This window comes from Agelaius tricolor, unplaced genomic scaffold, assembly GCF_023055355.1.
Source record: "Agelaius tricolor isolate 1412-34295 unplaced genomic scaffold, bAgeTri1.0.p SCAF_20, whole genome shotgun sequence".
NCBI lineage: Eukaryota > Metazoa > Chordata > Aves > Passeriformes > Icteridae > Agelaius > Agelaius tricolor.
Window position 1 is genome coordinate 5,411,248 of NW_027269280.1, and position 14,448 is coordinate 5,425,695.

Sequence of the window (14,448 nt, forward strand, 5' to 3'; positions counted from 1 at the left end):
GGCGGCCCGCGCGGGGGCCGCCGGGAGCGGGGCGCGATGCGGGCGGCGCTGCGGCCGCGGCTCGGATGGGCGCGCCTGGCGCTCCGTGGGGCCGCGCTGGGCCGCGCCCCGGGGCCGCCGTGCTGGAGCTGCGGCGCTCCGCTCCCCAGCAGCGATGGGCCGCCCCACTTCTGCCCCGGCTGCCAGGCTCTGCAGCCGCCGGCGCCGCGGCCTGACCTTTTCCGCCTGATGGACTGGTGAGTGTGGGCGGGGCGGCCGCGAGCCCGGCCGGCCGCGGGTCTCACCCGCCCTGTGTCCTGCAGCGACCGCTCCTTCCGCATCGACCCGGGGCAGCTGCAGCGGCGGTTCCGGAGCCTGCAGCGCGCCGTGCACCCCGACCGCTTCGGCAAGAGGCCGCCGGTGAGCCCCGGGCCGGGCGGGGGAGCCGGGCCGGGAGGGGCCCGCGGGGCTCGGTGAGCGCCGGACGAACTCGCCTTTAGCCTTCGGCTGCGTGGCGGGGTCGCAGTGTGGAGTCCCCACGTCTCTCCCGCTCGGGGAGTGAGGGGATTCGCCTGTGTTTGTGTTTCGGTGCTCAGAGAGGCTCTGCCGTGGATTTGCGGAGGAGGCGGACGATGCGGGGCCGCTGCGGTTCGTCAGGCCTTAGCTGAGCGCAGTGCCACAGCTGCCAGGTCCACGGAGCCTTCTCCGTTTCACACACGGACTGCTGTGGGGACGCTGCTGTTCCGCATGTAACAAAGCGTATTTCGCCACTTGTAATTAGCTTCCGTTATTTGCCATCCGTTTGCAGAAAGAGCAGTACTACTCTGAGCAACACTCTTCCCTGATCAACAAGGCCTACCAGACTCTGCTGAACCCTCTGAGCCGAGGCCTCTATCTAGTAAGGTCCCCGCTAGGTATTGCAGTGTTCTGTGACTCACCCTGGGGCTGGTAGGGATCCCACCCTCGATTCAGTCCTTAATGTGCTAATTTGTGCTAATTCCCCTGAAGAGGATCACCAGAGATTAAAGGGAGACCAGAACCAAGTTTGTCCACAAATTAATCAGCATATTATCTCATTTATTACTCATCTTACAGTAATTTCACATGACACGTGGTGTTTGGCTATGGCTGCTCATTCAGAATTTCAGTCTGGCCCATGGCAGCCTTTTTTATGTTTTTTTTGGTTTATGGTCAGCCTATGTATGGAGTTAATTTTCAGAGTGACTCAAAGCACTGTAGGTTTATCAAATATGAATCTGAGTATGCCCCACTGAGAGACTTAATATTAAAGAAAATAATTTCCATAGGAATGGATGTGGGAATATTTATTTTCAAATTCCCATTTCCTCTGCCAGCTGGAGCTGAGTGGAGTGGAGCCAGCAAAAGAGACAGACTGTGATGGAGACTCAGCGTTCCTTACGGAAATCATGGAAATTAATGAGAAATTAGCAGAGTCCAAAAACAAGGATAACCTTGAAGAAGTTGAAACTTCAATTAAAGGTAGGTTATGACTTGAGGAATTTGTACAGAACTAGTATACTGAATCTTGTGTAATACATGAGTGTGAAAGCTTTAAACTGTGTTGGTATATTTCTTATAATGTCTTCAATTTGTGTTAGTCTGGAATTGACTCAATGCAGGAGCTTCTGCCCTTTTCACCTCTTTTCCAATGTTGTCTTTACCTATTTATGCATCACATCTGTCTTGATGTGATACATTTGTATAACAGAACCTATTCTGATGTCAAAATAAATTTATATAGACAATAAAAAGGAATTTACTCAACCTTCATCAGGTTAGTCAATTGTTCAAAAAAAAAAACTGTCAGAATGAAGTTGATTAAAATGCTTGTCTGACCACACTAAATAATGTTATTTATAAAGGCATTGTAGTTCTTTCACCTTCTTCATCTGGCAGCCATTATATTAAGTGGTTATTCCCTTTACACAAGCAACTTTCTTTTTATATTGTTGGTGATACCAAAAACATTTGGTTTACTGATATATTTAAGTTTTTTCAATAACAGCTATGTGCTAAAAGCAATTACAATAACTAGGAAAAAAAAACTGAGTAGCACAGGAGAAAGTCAACTGTAGCAGGATAAACTGATGCACCAAAAATAAGTTAGATTGCTGGGAAATTAGTGACCACTGGTGTGCATTGGAATTGCTGTCTCAGTATACTTGTTTAAATAAAGAAATACATGTTTGAAATGAGAATTAAAACAACATTGACAGCATTATAATGAAAAACTCGCTTGGCTCCCGAAGGCTGAAATTAGTAATGAACTTTCCCACCACAGGCAGTCAGAATGTAGTGGTATCAAATATCCTAAGTATAACAAAAAGTAAATGAAATCATTTGTTTTGCAGTTAAACAAGAAGAACTGACCAGAGAGGTGACTGCAGCTTTTGAAAGAGGTACCTGATTTTATGAAGTTTTTAGCTGCCATACATACCTGTCAAATGCTTAAAACTCCACATTTTCTTACTGGCAAATATTTCCTGAGCTATGGAATAGAAATACTGCATTGACAAGGGTTCTTTGTTAGGTATTTAGAATAAGTACTTCTAAACTGACATTCCTGCTGATTTGGGAAATTCAGGACCTCACATTAAAAGCAAAATCCAGTACAAAAGTTCCATTCATCTTGCATCTAAATATCATTTTCAGTGGGAATGTAGATGCTAAGAAATTGTTTGTGTGTTTCCCAGAATGCTGGGAAGGACAGTCCTGATCTTAGACATGTTCTGAGGTTTCACACTCGAATTTGGGGGATGTTGTTCTGCAGTCCTGGAGCTGCAGCAGAGCAGTGAGTGCTTTCTTTGCAGTGAAAGCCACAGCTGCTGTGTGGCAAGTAAAGGCCTGTTCAGCATAACGTTTTGGGGACTTGCTGTGCAATAATCAATGTAACTTTATTCTACAGCCAGTGGATAGGCACAGGCTTGAACCATTCCTGAGCTTCTGAAGCTGGGAAAAAACCTTTGTGTTTGTGTGCCAGGTCCAGAATGCTGCACTTTGGTCGGGGTGTGTGGAACTGTAAACATCACAGTGGTGCTGGCTGTCCCTACCCATGAGGAGTTACATTCTGTTACTCTGTGCCATGAGAAGGATTGTGTTGCCTTTGTCTGGAGGTCATAAACCACCCTCCCCTTGAGCAACAATTGTTTCAATATGAGTTTTGGAATTGGCACTGTCCAGACCAGACTCCTCCTATTTGCATTTTTCAGTTATGTCAGTTGGTCTATTTATACACATTTTAAACAAAAACATTTGTCTTGCCTAGTGGGTAGATCAATACTGCAGCCATTTTACAGGAGTCATTGAAGGGCATTCATCCACATTTCTTTTCCAAATTGTTCATTGTTACAGGTTTTGTGGAACATTTGAGTTGAGATGTTCCCAGACCAACTGGGGTTAAAACAATAGGCAGCATGGTTTTAATAGAGTCTGAGTCCTTGCAGGTCACAACTCTTGGTACTAAAACAGGTGCTGTCACTGCAATCTTGAGATTCATTTTGAAAATGCAAATTCACCTTTCCTTCTGTAAACCAGTAATGTTTTATTTCATTTCAGATGATCTTCAAGAAGCCAAGAAGCTGCTAGGAAAAATGAAGTATTTTGCCAACTTAGAAGATAAATTAAAGGCCAAGAAGATCCCTTCCTGATGTTGCCTTCTTAGCTATTAAAAGTTAGTGTTATTTTCAATTAAACAAATGGTTTTATTAGCAAAATCAGATCAAGGGTGTTTGTTTCCTATACTTCCATTAAAAGCTTTAATTCTGAGAGGAGGAAAATAAATAGAAAAGAAATCCATGCTTGCTGCAGCACTTGGGTAACAGGTGGCATTTGGAAATGCTTACAGCCAGGAAAGGTTGCACTGGGTAAGGTGGGCCACTGTACTGGCTGTGGCAGGTATGGAAACAAATAACAGAGAGGCACACAAACACCAGATGTGAGATTTCTTACTTCCTAACATGTGAAGAATTTATTTTAAGTTGAAAAAGAGTCCATGAAAAAATACTGGAGAGGGGGCAGAAGGCTCATTCAGCATGTCCTACAGGCTCCCTGTAAAGGTAAAAAGTATTTAATTCCTGTCATCTGTCCTCTCTGCTACTTCATGCTTTTGGGGATGTAGATCTCAGTCTGATGGGAACTAACCTCCAAAACTAGAAGAATTTCACCCTGTTGCATAGTTTAAAATGTTAAGATGCTAGGTTAGGGGAAAAAATAAACCAAATTGAAACCCCAGGCAGTGTTTTATCAGGATAAAAGTTTTTATTACAAATACCAGTAATCAGAGAGTGCTGTACTTTCATTGCACAGTACAGTAGTAGGAGTGGATGAGGAATGTCTTTAAGGCTTTCAAAGTTACATAACTGGAAAAACAGAAACTAAATACCACTATTTCTATATAAACTGGAATATTTCAAATATCAGCTATCATTTATTGTATGGGTTTTAACAAGAACTCAGAATATTACACTCAGCAGAGCATTTGGATATGCCCAGTGACCCAAACTGAACACAGGGCTTTGAAATGCAAGAGTTGCTGAATTCTCTGCAGAAATCTGCCAGAGGGCCTCACTGAACATCCTCCCTGGCATTTCTGCATCCCTACAGCACCAGGTTACAGCTAAAGATCAAGTTTTCTGTGGATAATACAATATGTTGTTAATAGTATTTCAGCAATACATGTTTTAACAGCAGTACTAACTTGCCTTTAGTTACACTTCCTCTAAATACACAGGAAGATTTAATAAGCCACTTGATCACTTATTACAAGGTTCATAATTTTCACTGAAGTTCTGTTGCATTTGTGAAATTATGCAGAAACCTTTAAAAATTCATCTTGGAGTTGCCTTCTTTCATAAAGCTCCGTTTCCTTTTTCCTGGCATTTCTTCCAAAATTAAGCTTGTTAAATTCCTTTTTGATTTCCAGAAAAGATTTGTTTTTTGTCTCAGGAATTATGAGGAAGATGAAAGCAGCAACAAAGAAGCACTCCAGTAAGAACACCACAAAACAATACTGCTTCAGTCCATTCTGAAAATAAATGTGATTGCAACATATTTCAAGAGTAATAATAGTAGGTTAGAGAAAACAAGCTTTTTGTCTCCATTTACACTTAACATTGCTGCTCAGATATTTTTCTAAAAGGAGTCATTCAACCTAATCTTTACCTGTAACTTTTTAGATAAAAGACTGTCAAGTGCTGTGCAATTATTGGGCAGACTTTGTAATAAAAATAAGATAAACCATTTAAACAGTCAAATGTCACAATCTAGAAGTCAACATTTACTACTTAGCTGTCACATATTTTAAGATTATATAATTTAAGTTTCTCTGAATGTTAACATTTTTCAATGCTGTGCATTAAAAAAACCCAGCTGTCTTACTGAGAAGCACAGCTCAACCATGAAGGAAGGACAGGCAGATCCAGATACCCAGATTCATTCTGTTCCTGCAGGTTTTGCTGTCGAGAACATGTGCTAAAACTAAAAATACAAAGCTGGATATGAAAGCCTGTCTTGGCTTTCCCAATAATCTGCTTACAGAACTCTGTCAGTTCAGCAAATTCTCAGGGATGTGACTTACTGGCCACAGGTACCACCTCAACATTACTTTGCCATAAAAGCACAAGGCACTATTTAAAAATGTTTTGTGTAAATCTCGGTATCTGATTAAGTTTTTCTGGTTTTGATACCTTCTGGTTTTTTTCATCCGAACATGAACATTGCCCTCCAGTGCATTCCTTTATTTTTCATTTATCATATTTTATTGAGGTTTGTGATGTGTAAAAAATACTTTTAAAAGGGACTGAATCTAGTCAAATTCATTTGAGGGGCAGTGTGCATCCTGGTCAAGTGTCAGTAATATATACAAGTGTATATAATGCAATACAAGCACTAGGATGGAAGCTGGGAGCAGATGAAATGGAAATTGTGCTGTTCATACTCACCACTATGAAGGGAAAGAGCATTCCAACTGTAAAGAAACTAATCCAGCTCACAGTCCCTGCAATCATGTAGGCAGCAGGACGTGAGGACTGTACAAATAACTCAGCTGTCAGGGTGTTTGTTATGCCACCTGGGATGGTTCAGAAACAGAACAGAGAATTGTGCTGAATGTCAACTTGAGGTATTTCCAATGCTACAAAAGACTGAGTTGCTTTTGAATATGCCATTAGAATTCCTAACAGCACAATTCTGAGGCTGCTGCCCTTGCAGGAAGTGTCCCACTAAAACACAGCCCCATTTCAGCAGCACAGATCAGGGAGCAGGCCCCTTCTGACAAGTGTAGATCCCCTGTGCTCTGAAGGGCAGAACTGAGCCCTCCCTCACATGTAGCTGCCCTGGAATCATGCATGGTAAGCCTCAGCTCTGGGCTACAGGATGGCCTCACCTGGGTTCCCCAGCCAGAGCAGCAGCAGCTGTGCTGCAAAGGCCTCTTGGCTGTGTGACACCCCAGCCCTCCCAGACTTCCCCCATTCACACAGATTCCTGTGCAATACCTGGGCCCAGCCCAAAGCTCAAGATGAAGGCAAATACACACATCATGCTCATGTAAGGCACCCAGGAGTACAGCTCCTGAAACAGAAGACAATGAGAAGGTTTAGTTCAGATTTTGATAATCCAGTTTTAAAGTCTGGCTTTACAGTTATGTTTCTGTATTTTATTTCAATTAAGACCAGCAGTCTTACACTACTCTTTTACAGCTAATTTATTTAACAGTTCTGCTTAGAGACATTAAACAGTGTTCATTCAATGATTTTTACTAAATCATATCACAGAATTATGTAGTCATAGTGTGGGCTGGGCTGGAAGGGGCTTTAAAGCATCCCATCCCTCCCCTGGCCATGGGCAGGGACACCTTCAACTATCCCAGGTTGCTCCAAGCTCCATCCAGCCTGGCCTGGGACACTTCCAGGGATCCAGGGGCAGCCACAGCTTCTCTGGGCACCCTGTGCCAGGACCTCAGCACCCTCACAGGGTAGAATTTCTTGCTGCTACCTAATCTAACCCTGCTCTCAGCTTAAACCCATTCCCCCTTACTGTGTCACCACGTGCCCTTTTCACTCCTCAGTCACACTGGGTAACAGGAACGAGTCCTTTGCACCTGGTAAGTCAGAGAGAAGGTGAGAACAGTGCACCAGAGTGTCATGAGGAGATAACCCCCAATGATAAGGCATCTTCTTCCCACATAGTCTATCAGCAAGCCCTGTGGACAAGATACAACCTTCTGTTAATATACTGATCTCATTTTTACCAATATTCTTCAAGAAGAATCATTGCTTTTTGTACTGGGAGGTAGAAAAAACTGCTCCTTACACAGGAGAGGGCTGTGAGACACTCACAAACTCCAGTGCCAAGTGTCACATACGGGATTTTTTCTGCCACGATCCCAGCTTGTTCAAAAACGTAAGTTGCATAGAAATAAATCTACAACAGAAAAAAAAACCCCAAAAACAAACAATGAGGTTTTTCTGGTATTTAAAACATTGTCTGGAAACAAAGTCATGTTCATACTAAACAGATAGATTACTGTATTTTATGTTGTGAGTTACTAATTCAACATAAGCAGCAATAACAATCTGTTAAATTCATGTCTTAAGTAAATATATTGCTATCATAAAAGCCAAGAGGATCAGTCAACTTACTGAATATGCTTTATACTCTTAAACCAGACACACTGGGATAAGCTGATCCACCTTTATTTATTTTTCAGAGGAAGTATCAAGTCATTTTCTTTAGAAAAGTTTGCATACCAGAAACACAGAAATGAGAAAAAAATGAGAGAGAAACACCAAAATAATGCAAGGACATTCTTTCCTACTTATCCCATTTCACTGAGCTTCTCCTCATGGATCTTTTGTGAAAACCAGGTGGAAATGAAATACTTATTTAAGCTGTTTGTTCACTCTTACAGCATTAATGCCACTGAGCTGCTGGCCCATGGTCATGACGATGACAGTGATCAGCTGCCATCTCACAGCAGGGTCAGTGAATAACTGCCAGGGCTTCCTGGGTTTCTCCCCGTCCAAGGCAAAGCATTCCCGCTGGATGTCTTCCATCTCCCTCCGATACTCTGAGGAACCATGAAATCGTTTCAAAGCTACAAAGAGAAAAAAATCATTTACATTTATCTATTAGCCACAACTCCTGGGAAATAATCTCTTTTCATAAAGACCTGGTTTTTGTTAGGATATGAAAAATTTGCTTTGTGACTTGCTTGTTTTTTCAAAATTTTTTGCTGTGGTGGATTTGGAGAATTCTGTGGCATTTCTTTCCTTCTTTTTAGAGGAATATCTGACCTTGAAATATTCATCAGGCAAAATATTTTGTATCTGAAACTCAAACCTTCAAATAGTCTTTTCCTTAAAGGACACTCTTGCCATTTTGATTAGTTTTGCTTAAATTCTAGGCAGATATTGAGTCCTTTGTTATGGCCTTGACTTTAATGTTGCCAATGGATGCAGTTCGTGAGCTGGAGCAAAGACAGAAAATTCTTCTCCTAAGGCAAATATAAACAGAAGTCATTTGGATCCCAGACTAAAATCTTTACAAATGGTCTTAAAAACTTAAAGACTATATAGCATCAATTCCTTTAAAATCTTCATGATTAAACATATCTCAAATTACAATCTGTCTTCTTAAGGTCAACAGTAGGAGTTTTGATGATCCTGTTAATGAACTTTCCACTGAGAGTAATCAGCTTGGAGCTCCAGTCAATGAACTTATATTTGAAATAGGGTAATAAAGTTTTGTTCATAACCCATTATGGGCTCCTGAGTTCCACAATCCCTTCTTCCATATAAGCTCACTGGAGGAAAAACGTGGGCCAAAAAGCACTAGATGATACAACTGTGCTGTGTGGATAAAGATAAAAGGAGAATCTGGAATCCAATATATTCATTGTACCCTTCTGGAGAACAGAAAGTATAGATATTACCTTTGGCACAGCTTAGCTCATCACCTCTGTCAATAAGAAGATATCTGGGACTTTCAGGAAACCATGGAAGGAATAACAGTTGGGCTAATGCTGGAATACAGCTGCTGGATAGCAACAGAGGCCAATGCTTTTCTCCACCCAATAATTCTCTGTGAGAAATGTGGAAAAAGAAGGCAAAGAAATATAATAATTAGCTATTGGTTACTATTTAAGGCAGTCTCTGCTCTTGGAACTTCTAAGTTCCAGCCGAATGAAGGCCTGAGCAACTTCCTCTGATCACACAGGGGACAAAAGCAGTGCTGGTGCTGTGATACAGAGATGTGAGTCCTTTGCTCTCAAGTCCTTGCCAACATCCACTGTCTCCAGCAAGAAATTGGCAGAAAACTTGAACTCAGCTCCAATGTGGCTGCTTTACTGATGCTGTTCAGGTGACCCATCTAAACTGACACGACTCCCCTGAGGAGACAGCACTGATGGTTGGCAGTTGTAGCAATAAGGTGACTCAAGCAGGATTTTCTCCTCCCAGGGGGACCTTGTGTGTGAATTCTAATGCTACAATGGCACAAGGAACGTGTTGCAATGAGCTGTAGGAAATTGGAATTCTTTACATAGGAGTAACACAAAACAGGAAAAAAACCACTCAAACATTTCTTACCTCAATCCAATTATTTGTCCTGTCAGAATTCCCCCAGTCAGAAAGATGGAAGTCCCCATGGCCAAGCCACCTCTGAGGTGTTTTGGGGCAAACTCCCCAATATAAAGAGGCTGCACACAGAGCCCAACACCTGCAAGTAAATGGAAAAAACATTTTCCTATCAGTAGAAATTGCTTTGCAAAGCAATTTACTAAACCAAAACACACACAAAGTGGGACTTAATTAATTTCCTATTCATTTAGCTGCCTTCAGATTCCAAGCTAAACTACAGAACATTTTCATCATAAAACCTAAAGGATCAGAAATAACAATAATTTATCATTCACCATAGTTTATTGATAGTAGGAATAAGAAATCATTCACCTGAATTTATGCCAATCAAAAACCTTCCAGCAATCAGTAACTCAAATAATCCTGTAGGAAAACTGATCCCCATTAAAATGGAGGCTAGTATTGCTATAATATTATTCATCAAAAGAGCTCCTTTCCTAAAAAGGAGGAACAAAAATAAAATAAAATAATAATAATAATAATAATAATAATAATAATAATAATAATAATAACAATAATGATACACCACAGAACAAACAAAAACCGATTAAAACAAACAAAAACCCCCAATGTCTCAACCAGACATTATGGAAATCTGTAATAATGTGGGGTTTTTAAGTTTTCTTTTCTGATAATGTGGGGGGATAAATGGACTTTATACTGAAGAAACATGCTATTCCCTGGAAACCCAGATATCTGATACAACTCCTTATGTTTTTAAAATGTCTAAACATAAGAACAATGTATAAATATGACAGAAATTCCTGACAATGTAGGAGTGGGGTTTCTTCATTTAGACAAATGAAGTGCAACAGATGAAGCAGCATGTCCTTACTGGCACAAGGGCTGCAAATGTGTCAGGGGGAAACTCATGTCTCCAACACATTCCGTGTGCATTCCCCTACTCAGATTTCAGTAAATGTAATGCAAAGACAAAGGTCATAACTCAGGGCTCATCCTTGAAAGTCACATTGGAATAAACTGTAAAATTGTACTAGAAAACTCAGTTTTAAAGTGACAGAACTTTCACTTTCATCAAAGTACTCTTTTCTCCCACTCTTTTCCCATTTATTTACTTTCTATTCCAGTGAGAAGGTAGGAAAAGCAAACATGTTTTGATGTGTCTGCTGCTGCAACTGACCTGCCCAGGCGAATGGCCATGCTGCCTCCAATCAGGGCTCCACACAGGCCTCCGAGGGAAAAGATGGAAGCAATGACAGACCAAAGAAAAGTCAGCAAATCTGGATTCAGCTCCTTGTGATAACGACTGCTCCAGGTCTCGTTTAAGAACTTGTGTATATGCTGCAGGAGAAAAGAGTGATGAATGTGCAGCATTTTATACAGCCCTACACACAGCACTACAAATAACTTGCACCCCAGTCCTGAAAATCAATTCTGGGAGTTAATTCTAAGAGGTATCAGCTGACTGGCAGAATGTTCCTTGACCACAAGGAAGACCTTGTGTTTCCTACACCCCACACTTCAAAGGCTGCAGAGCAGCTCTGCTTTGTGCCCTGCCTTAGGAGCTGCAGCAGAGGAGAAACACAACCCTGACATGCACTGCCATGAGAGAGCTCTGAGGTCCTTCTGAACATGGAGGGGAACAGGGTGGATGGTTGGCCCTACTGTTTTTAGGAACATCTCACAGCACAGAAGCCTTGCCACCTAAAAAATTTTACTGTCAGGGGACTCATTCTGACACTTGGTCTAAATCTCCCTGCCTTAGTATAATCCAAAAAGTCATAGTAAAATCCCTTTTTCAGCTCTAATAATACTCCACCTTACAGTATTCATGTGTCAGAACTTTGAAGCTGTTATTCCACATGCTTGGTTTTCTAAAATTTGCCTTTAGAAACACTTGAACTGGCATGTGTCTGTAATCAGAGGCTCCTGTTTTTGCCTGCAAACAAAGACTACAGAAGAACCAAACTTCTTGGACTCTCCCTCTGTTCCCAGCATATGACCTGTTCTTTCACAAACAGCTCCTCTGAAGCTTTGTAAAAAGCATACAGTGTTGAAGCAAATTCAGTCTTCACAGTTTTCCAAGCAAATAAATCAGCTGGTAGCAAAAACTGATACCCACCACTTTCACAAGAATATTTGCTCAGATCCTTGAGTCATCCACAAAATATGCAGAATCCTGGAGGCTACAGCAAAGAACGCTCAAGTAACAAGTGAAAATATTTACAAGATACTCAGCCACTACAGATGGAACATTTTAATTCCCTAAAGAGATCTTTTTCAGTAATCTGCCTTGTGATGAACACCTGTAAATAGTGACTATGCTTCCTCCCTGTGATAGAAAGAATGGGAATGGCTGGAAGCTGTGTCAGGGGAGGTTTAAACTTGACATTTGGAGAAACATCCTACAGAAAGGGTGGTCAAACAGAACAGGCTTCCCAGACAAGTGGTCAATGCTCCAAGGGCATTTGGACATTGCTGTGAGTAATACACTTTAACTTTTGGTCAGCCCTGAAGTGGTCAGGTAGTTGGACTAGATGGTCATTGTAGGTCCCTTCCAACTGAAAATGTTCAGGTCTATTCTACCCTTAGTGTTCTGGGCTATTTTAGTGATCAAAAAATATATTACTTACTCAGTTAATCCTTCTAATAATAAAGGTATTTATGAGGCATATTAACACTTTTGTCTGACACAGAATAGCTCTGACAGGAGGTACTCACAAACAAATGCACATGAAACCACTTAGGAAATGAACAAGATTCCTTCATATGAGAGGAAGAACTGCTTCAGTTCTCACTGTGATCACAGCAAAAGCACATTTGGCCTCGTGGCTGAGTTCAGAGGGGAAACAGTCCAGTGAATAAAAGATGAGCTTTTACCTGAGTGGGTGCATTGATAATAGAGACATTGTACCCATACTGAAAGGTGCCTCCAATTCCAACAGCACAAACAGCCAGGAACAACGTCCAGCTGGGGAGCTGGGGAGCAAAAGAAAATCAAGGCACTTCAGTGATCAAATTTCCCCTTCCTTCATATATAAAGCCTGTACATATTTCTTTTAATAAACTTCTATTCCCTGAATTTCTCATTGTTAGGTATGTAGATTAATTCTTCATCACTCTCATTCTTGGTCCAGTTCCCAGAAATGCTGAGTTATTCTAGATATTGTACTGTATTCTGACAGAGCTGTGTCCTTCCTAAAGATAATTCATCAGCACTTCCTTCCTTCTTCCCTCCCTCCCTGAAATTTGCAAGCTGAAATTGATCTTATTAAAGTAAAATCCAATTTACATTTCCTTATAGTTTCCAAGAATGAAAAGTGTTTCTCTGAATGTCAACCAAAGCAATGAATTAAGAGTTATAAGTATGGGCTGCAGTGAGTATGGTAGAAAAAACCAAAATTGATGTGGTAAATACTGGCACGGCACACTCAGACCCTTACAGTAACTAAGTACTGTAAACCTATTTTGTGTGTTTCATGGGTACAACCGGGAATCTAGAAGGAACAGAAACTAAACAAACAAACAACCCAAAATAATGAACATACTTCATATAACTTAGGTTTTATTATGACAGATCTTTTGCTCTTCATGCCCAGATCAGCTGGGCTCGTGACATTGGTATGCTGTCTGACATTGGAGTTAGGAGAGAGCACAGATAACAGCCTCATGTGTTCTGAACTCCTGACAGTTTGTAAGGGCGTTCACTTCATTCCAAAAACATGACACAAACAAAATTCAATTTGTATTCAATGTAAAACATCAGAATCAGAAAGCTGCTTTTACAGCTTCCACTTTCTAACACAGCCAGGTGTCCAAGGAAAGCACAAAACCTTACGAGTCTAATCACTTAATGTATTTATACTCAAATGCTAACATGAAATTCCCACACATTTCACATCTGTACATCATTGCTAAAACTACAAACTCCCTGCAGGATCCACCTTCAGGATGGTTCTGCTTACCTTGCAGGGCGAGCTAGACCCTCTGAGCAGGGGCTGGTGCTCCATTCTGAGCAAGGGCTGAATTAGATTTCCTTTGCAAAATTTAATAAACTATGTTACAGGAAAAAAAAAAGGTGCCAAAGAACTTAAGTTACTAATGTATTCTTAAGACACAGCTTTAGGTTTTTTTCTTGTCATTTTGTTTGATCGATTTTGGTTTTTTTTCTCCCCGCCCATTGCGACTCTCCTGAAGGGTTCTGAACTTTGTGACAGGGATGTCCAACTTCGATAAAGCCTCGCAGCAGCCTCAGGGAGCTTTCCCACCTCTTACAGTGTGTACATGCACTGTCCTTCTCTAACTCCGCGCAGAACCCGCAGCCCCCCGCAACCAAAGACAAGGACGGGCGGTTACCGTGTGCCTGGGCGCCATCCCTCCCTCCTGCCGCCCGGAGCTCAGCTCAGCTCCGCTCGCCACCTCCCCTAGCCCGCCTGAGCCCCTCAGCTGACCGGGATTTGGCTGCCGGACCGTGCCCGCCCCTCTGAGGGGATCAAACCGGGCCACGGACAAGAAAGGGGCTGTTCGGACACCCTCGGAGACACCGCGGTGCCCCCTCACGGGCCACGGACAAGAGAGGGGCTGTTCGGACACCCTCGGGGACCCCGCGGCGCCCCCTCACGGGCCACGGACAAGAAAGGGGCTGTTCGGACACCCACGGAGACACCGCGGCGCCCCCTCACGGGCCACGGCGGGCGGGGGACCGGGGAGCCCGCGGCGCCCCCTCACGGGCCACGGCGGCGGGGAGCCCGCTCGCAGAGCGCGTCTCCCACAGCGCCCAGGACTACAACTCCCACAGGTCCCACAGCACTCGGGACTACAACTCCCAGAGGTCTCCCAGTGCCTGGGACTA

General features: G+C 42.5%; 2 protein-coding genes across 4 annotated transcripts; one reads left to right on the forward strand and one right to left on the reverse strand.

Annotated features, from left to right (window-relative positions):
• The first annotated feature begins 11 nt into the window (after positions 1-11).
• Positions 12-3,716, forward strand: HSCB (HscB mitochondrial iron-sulfur cluster cochaperone). 2 transcript variants are annotated; one of them, XM_071445291.1, is made up of 6 exons: positions 12-236; positions 303-399; positions 788-877; positions 1,335-1,479; positions 2,352-2,399; positions 3,556-3,716. In XM_071445291.1, the coding sequence occupies exons 1-6, from the start codon at positions 37-39 to the stop codon at positions 3,645-3,647; spliced, it is 672 nt and encodes a 223-aa protein (XP_071301392.1). In that variant the 5' UTR covers positions 12-36; the 3' UTR covers positions 3,648-3,716. The 2 variants fall into 2 exon arrangements, with proteins under 2 accessions (XP_071301392.1, XP_071301393.1); XM_071445292.1 differs by lacking the exon at positions 788-877.
• A 284-nt stretch (positions 3,717-4,000) lies between these two features.
• Positions 4,001-14,439, reverse strand: LOC139598652 (solute carrier family 2, facilitated glucose transporter member 11-like). Of its 2 annotated transcripts, XM_071445285.1 has the most exons (13): positions 13,953-14,439; positions 13,562-13,651; positions 12,477-12,575; positions 10,777-10,937; positions 9,948-10,072; positions 9,585-9,714; positions 8,930-9,078; positions 7,905-8,092; positions 7,309-7,419; positions 7,097-7,198; positions 6,492-6,567; positions 5,940-6,067; positions 4,001-5,023 (listed from the first exon to the last, which is right to left on the reverse strand). In XM_071445285.1, exons 1-13 carry the CDS (start codon positions 13,968-13,970, stop codon positions 4,805-4,807), a joined length of 1,596 nt encoding a protein of 531 aa, XP_071301386.1. In that variant the 5' UTR covers positions 13,971-14,439; the 3' UTR covers positions 4,001-4,804. The 2 variants fall into 2 exon arrangements, with proteins under 2 accessions (XP_071301386.1, XP_071301387.1); XM_071445286.1 differs by lacking the exon at positions 13,562-13,651 and having other exon boundaries at positions 13,953-14,435.
• Between the last annotated feature and the right edge of the window lie 9 nt (positions 14,440-14,448).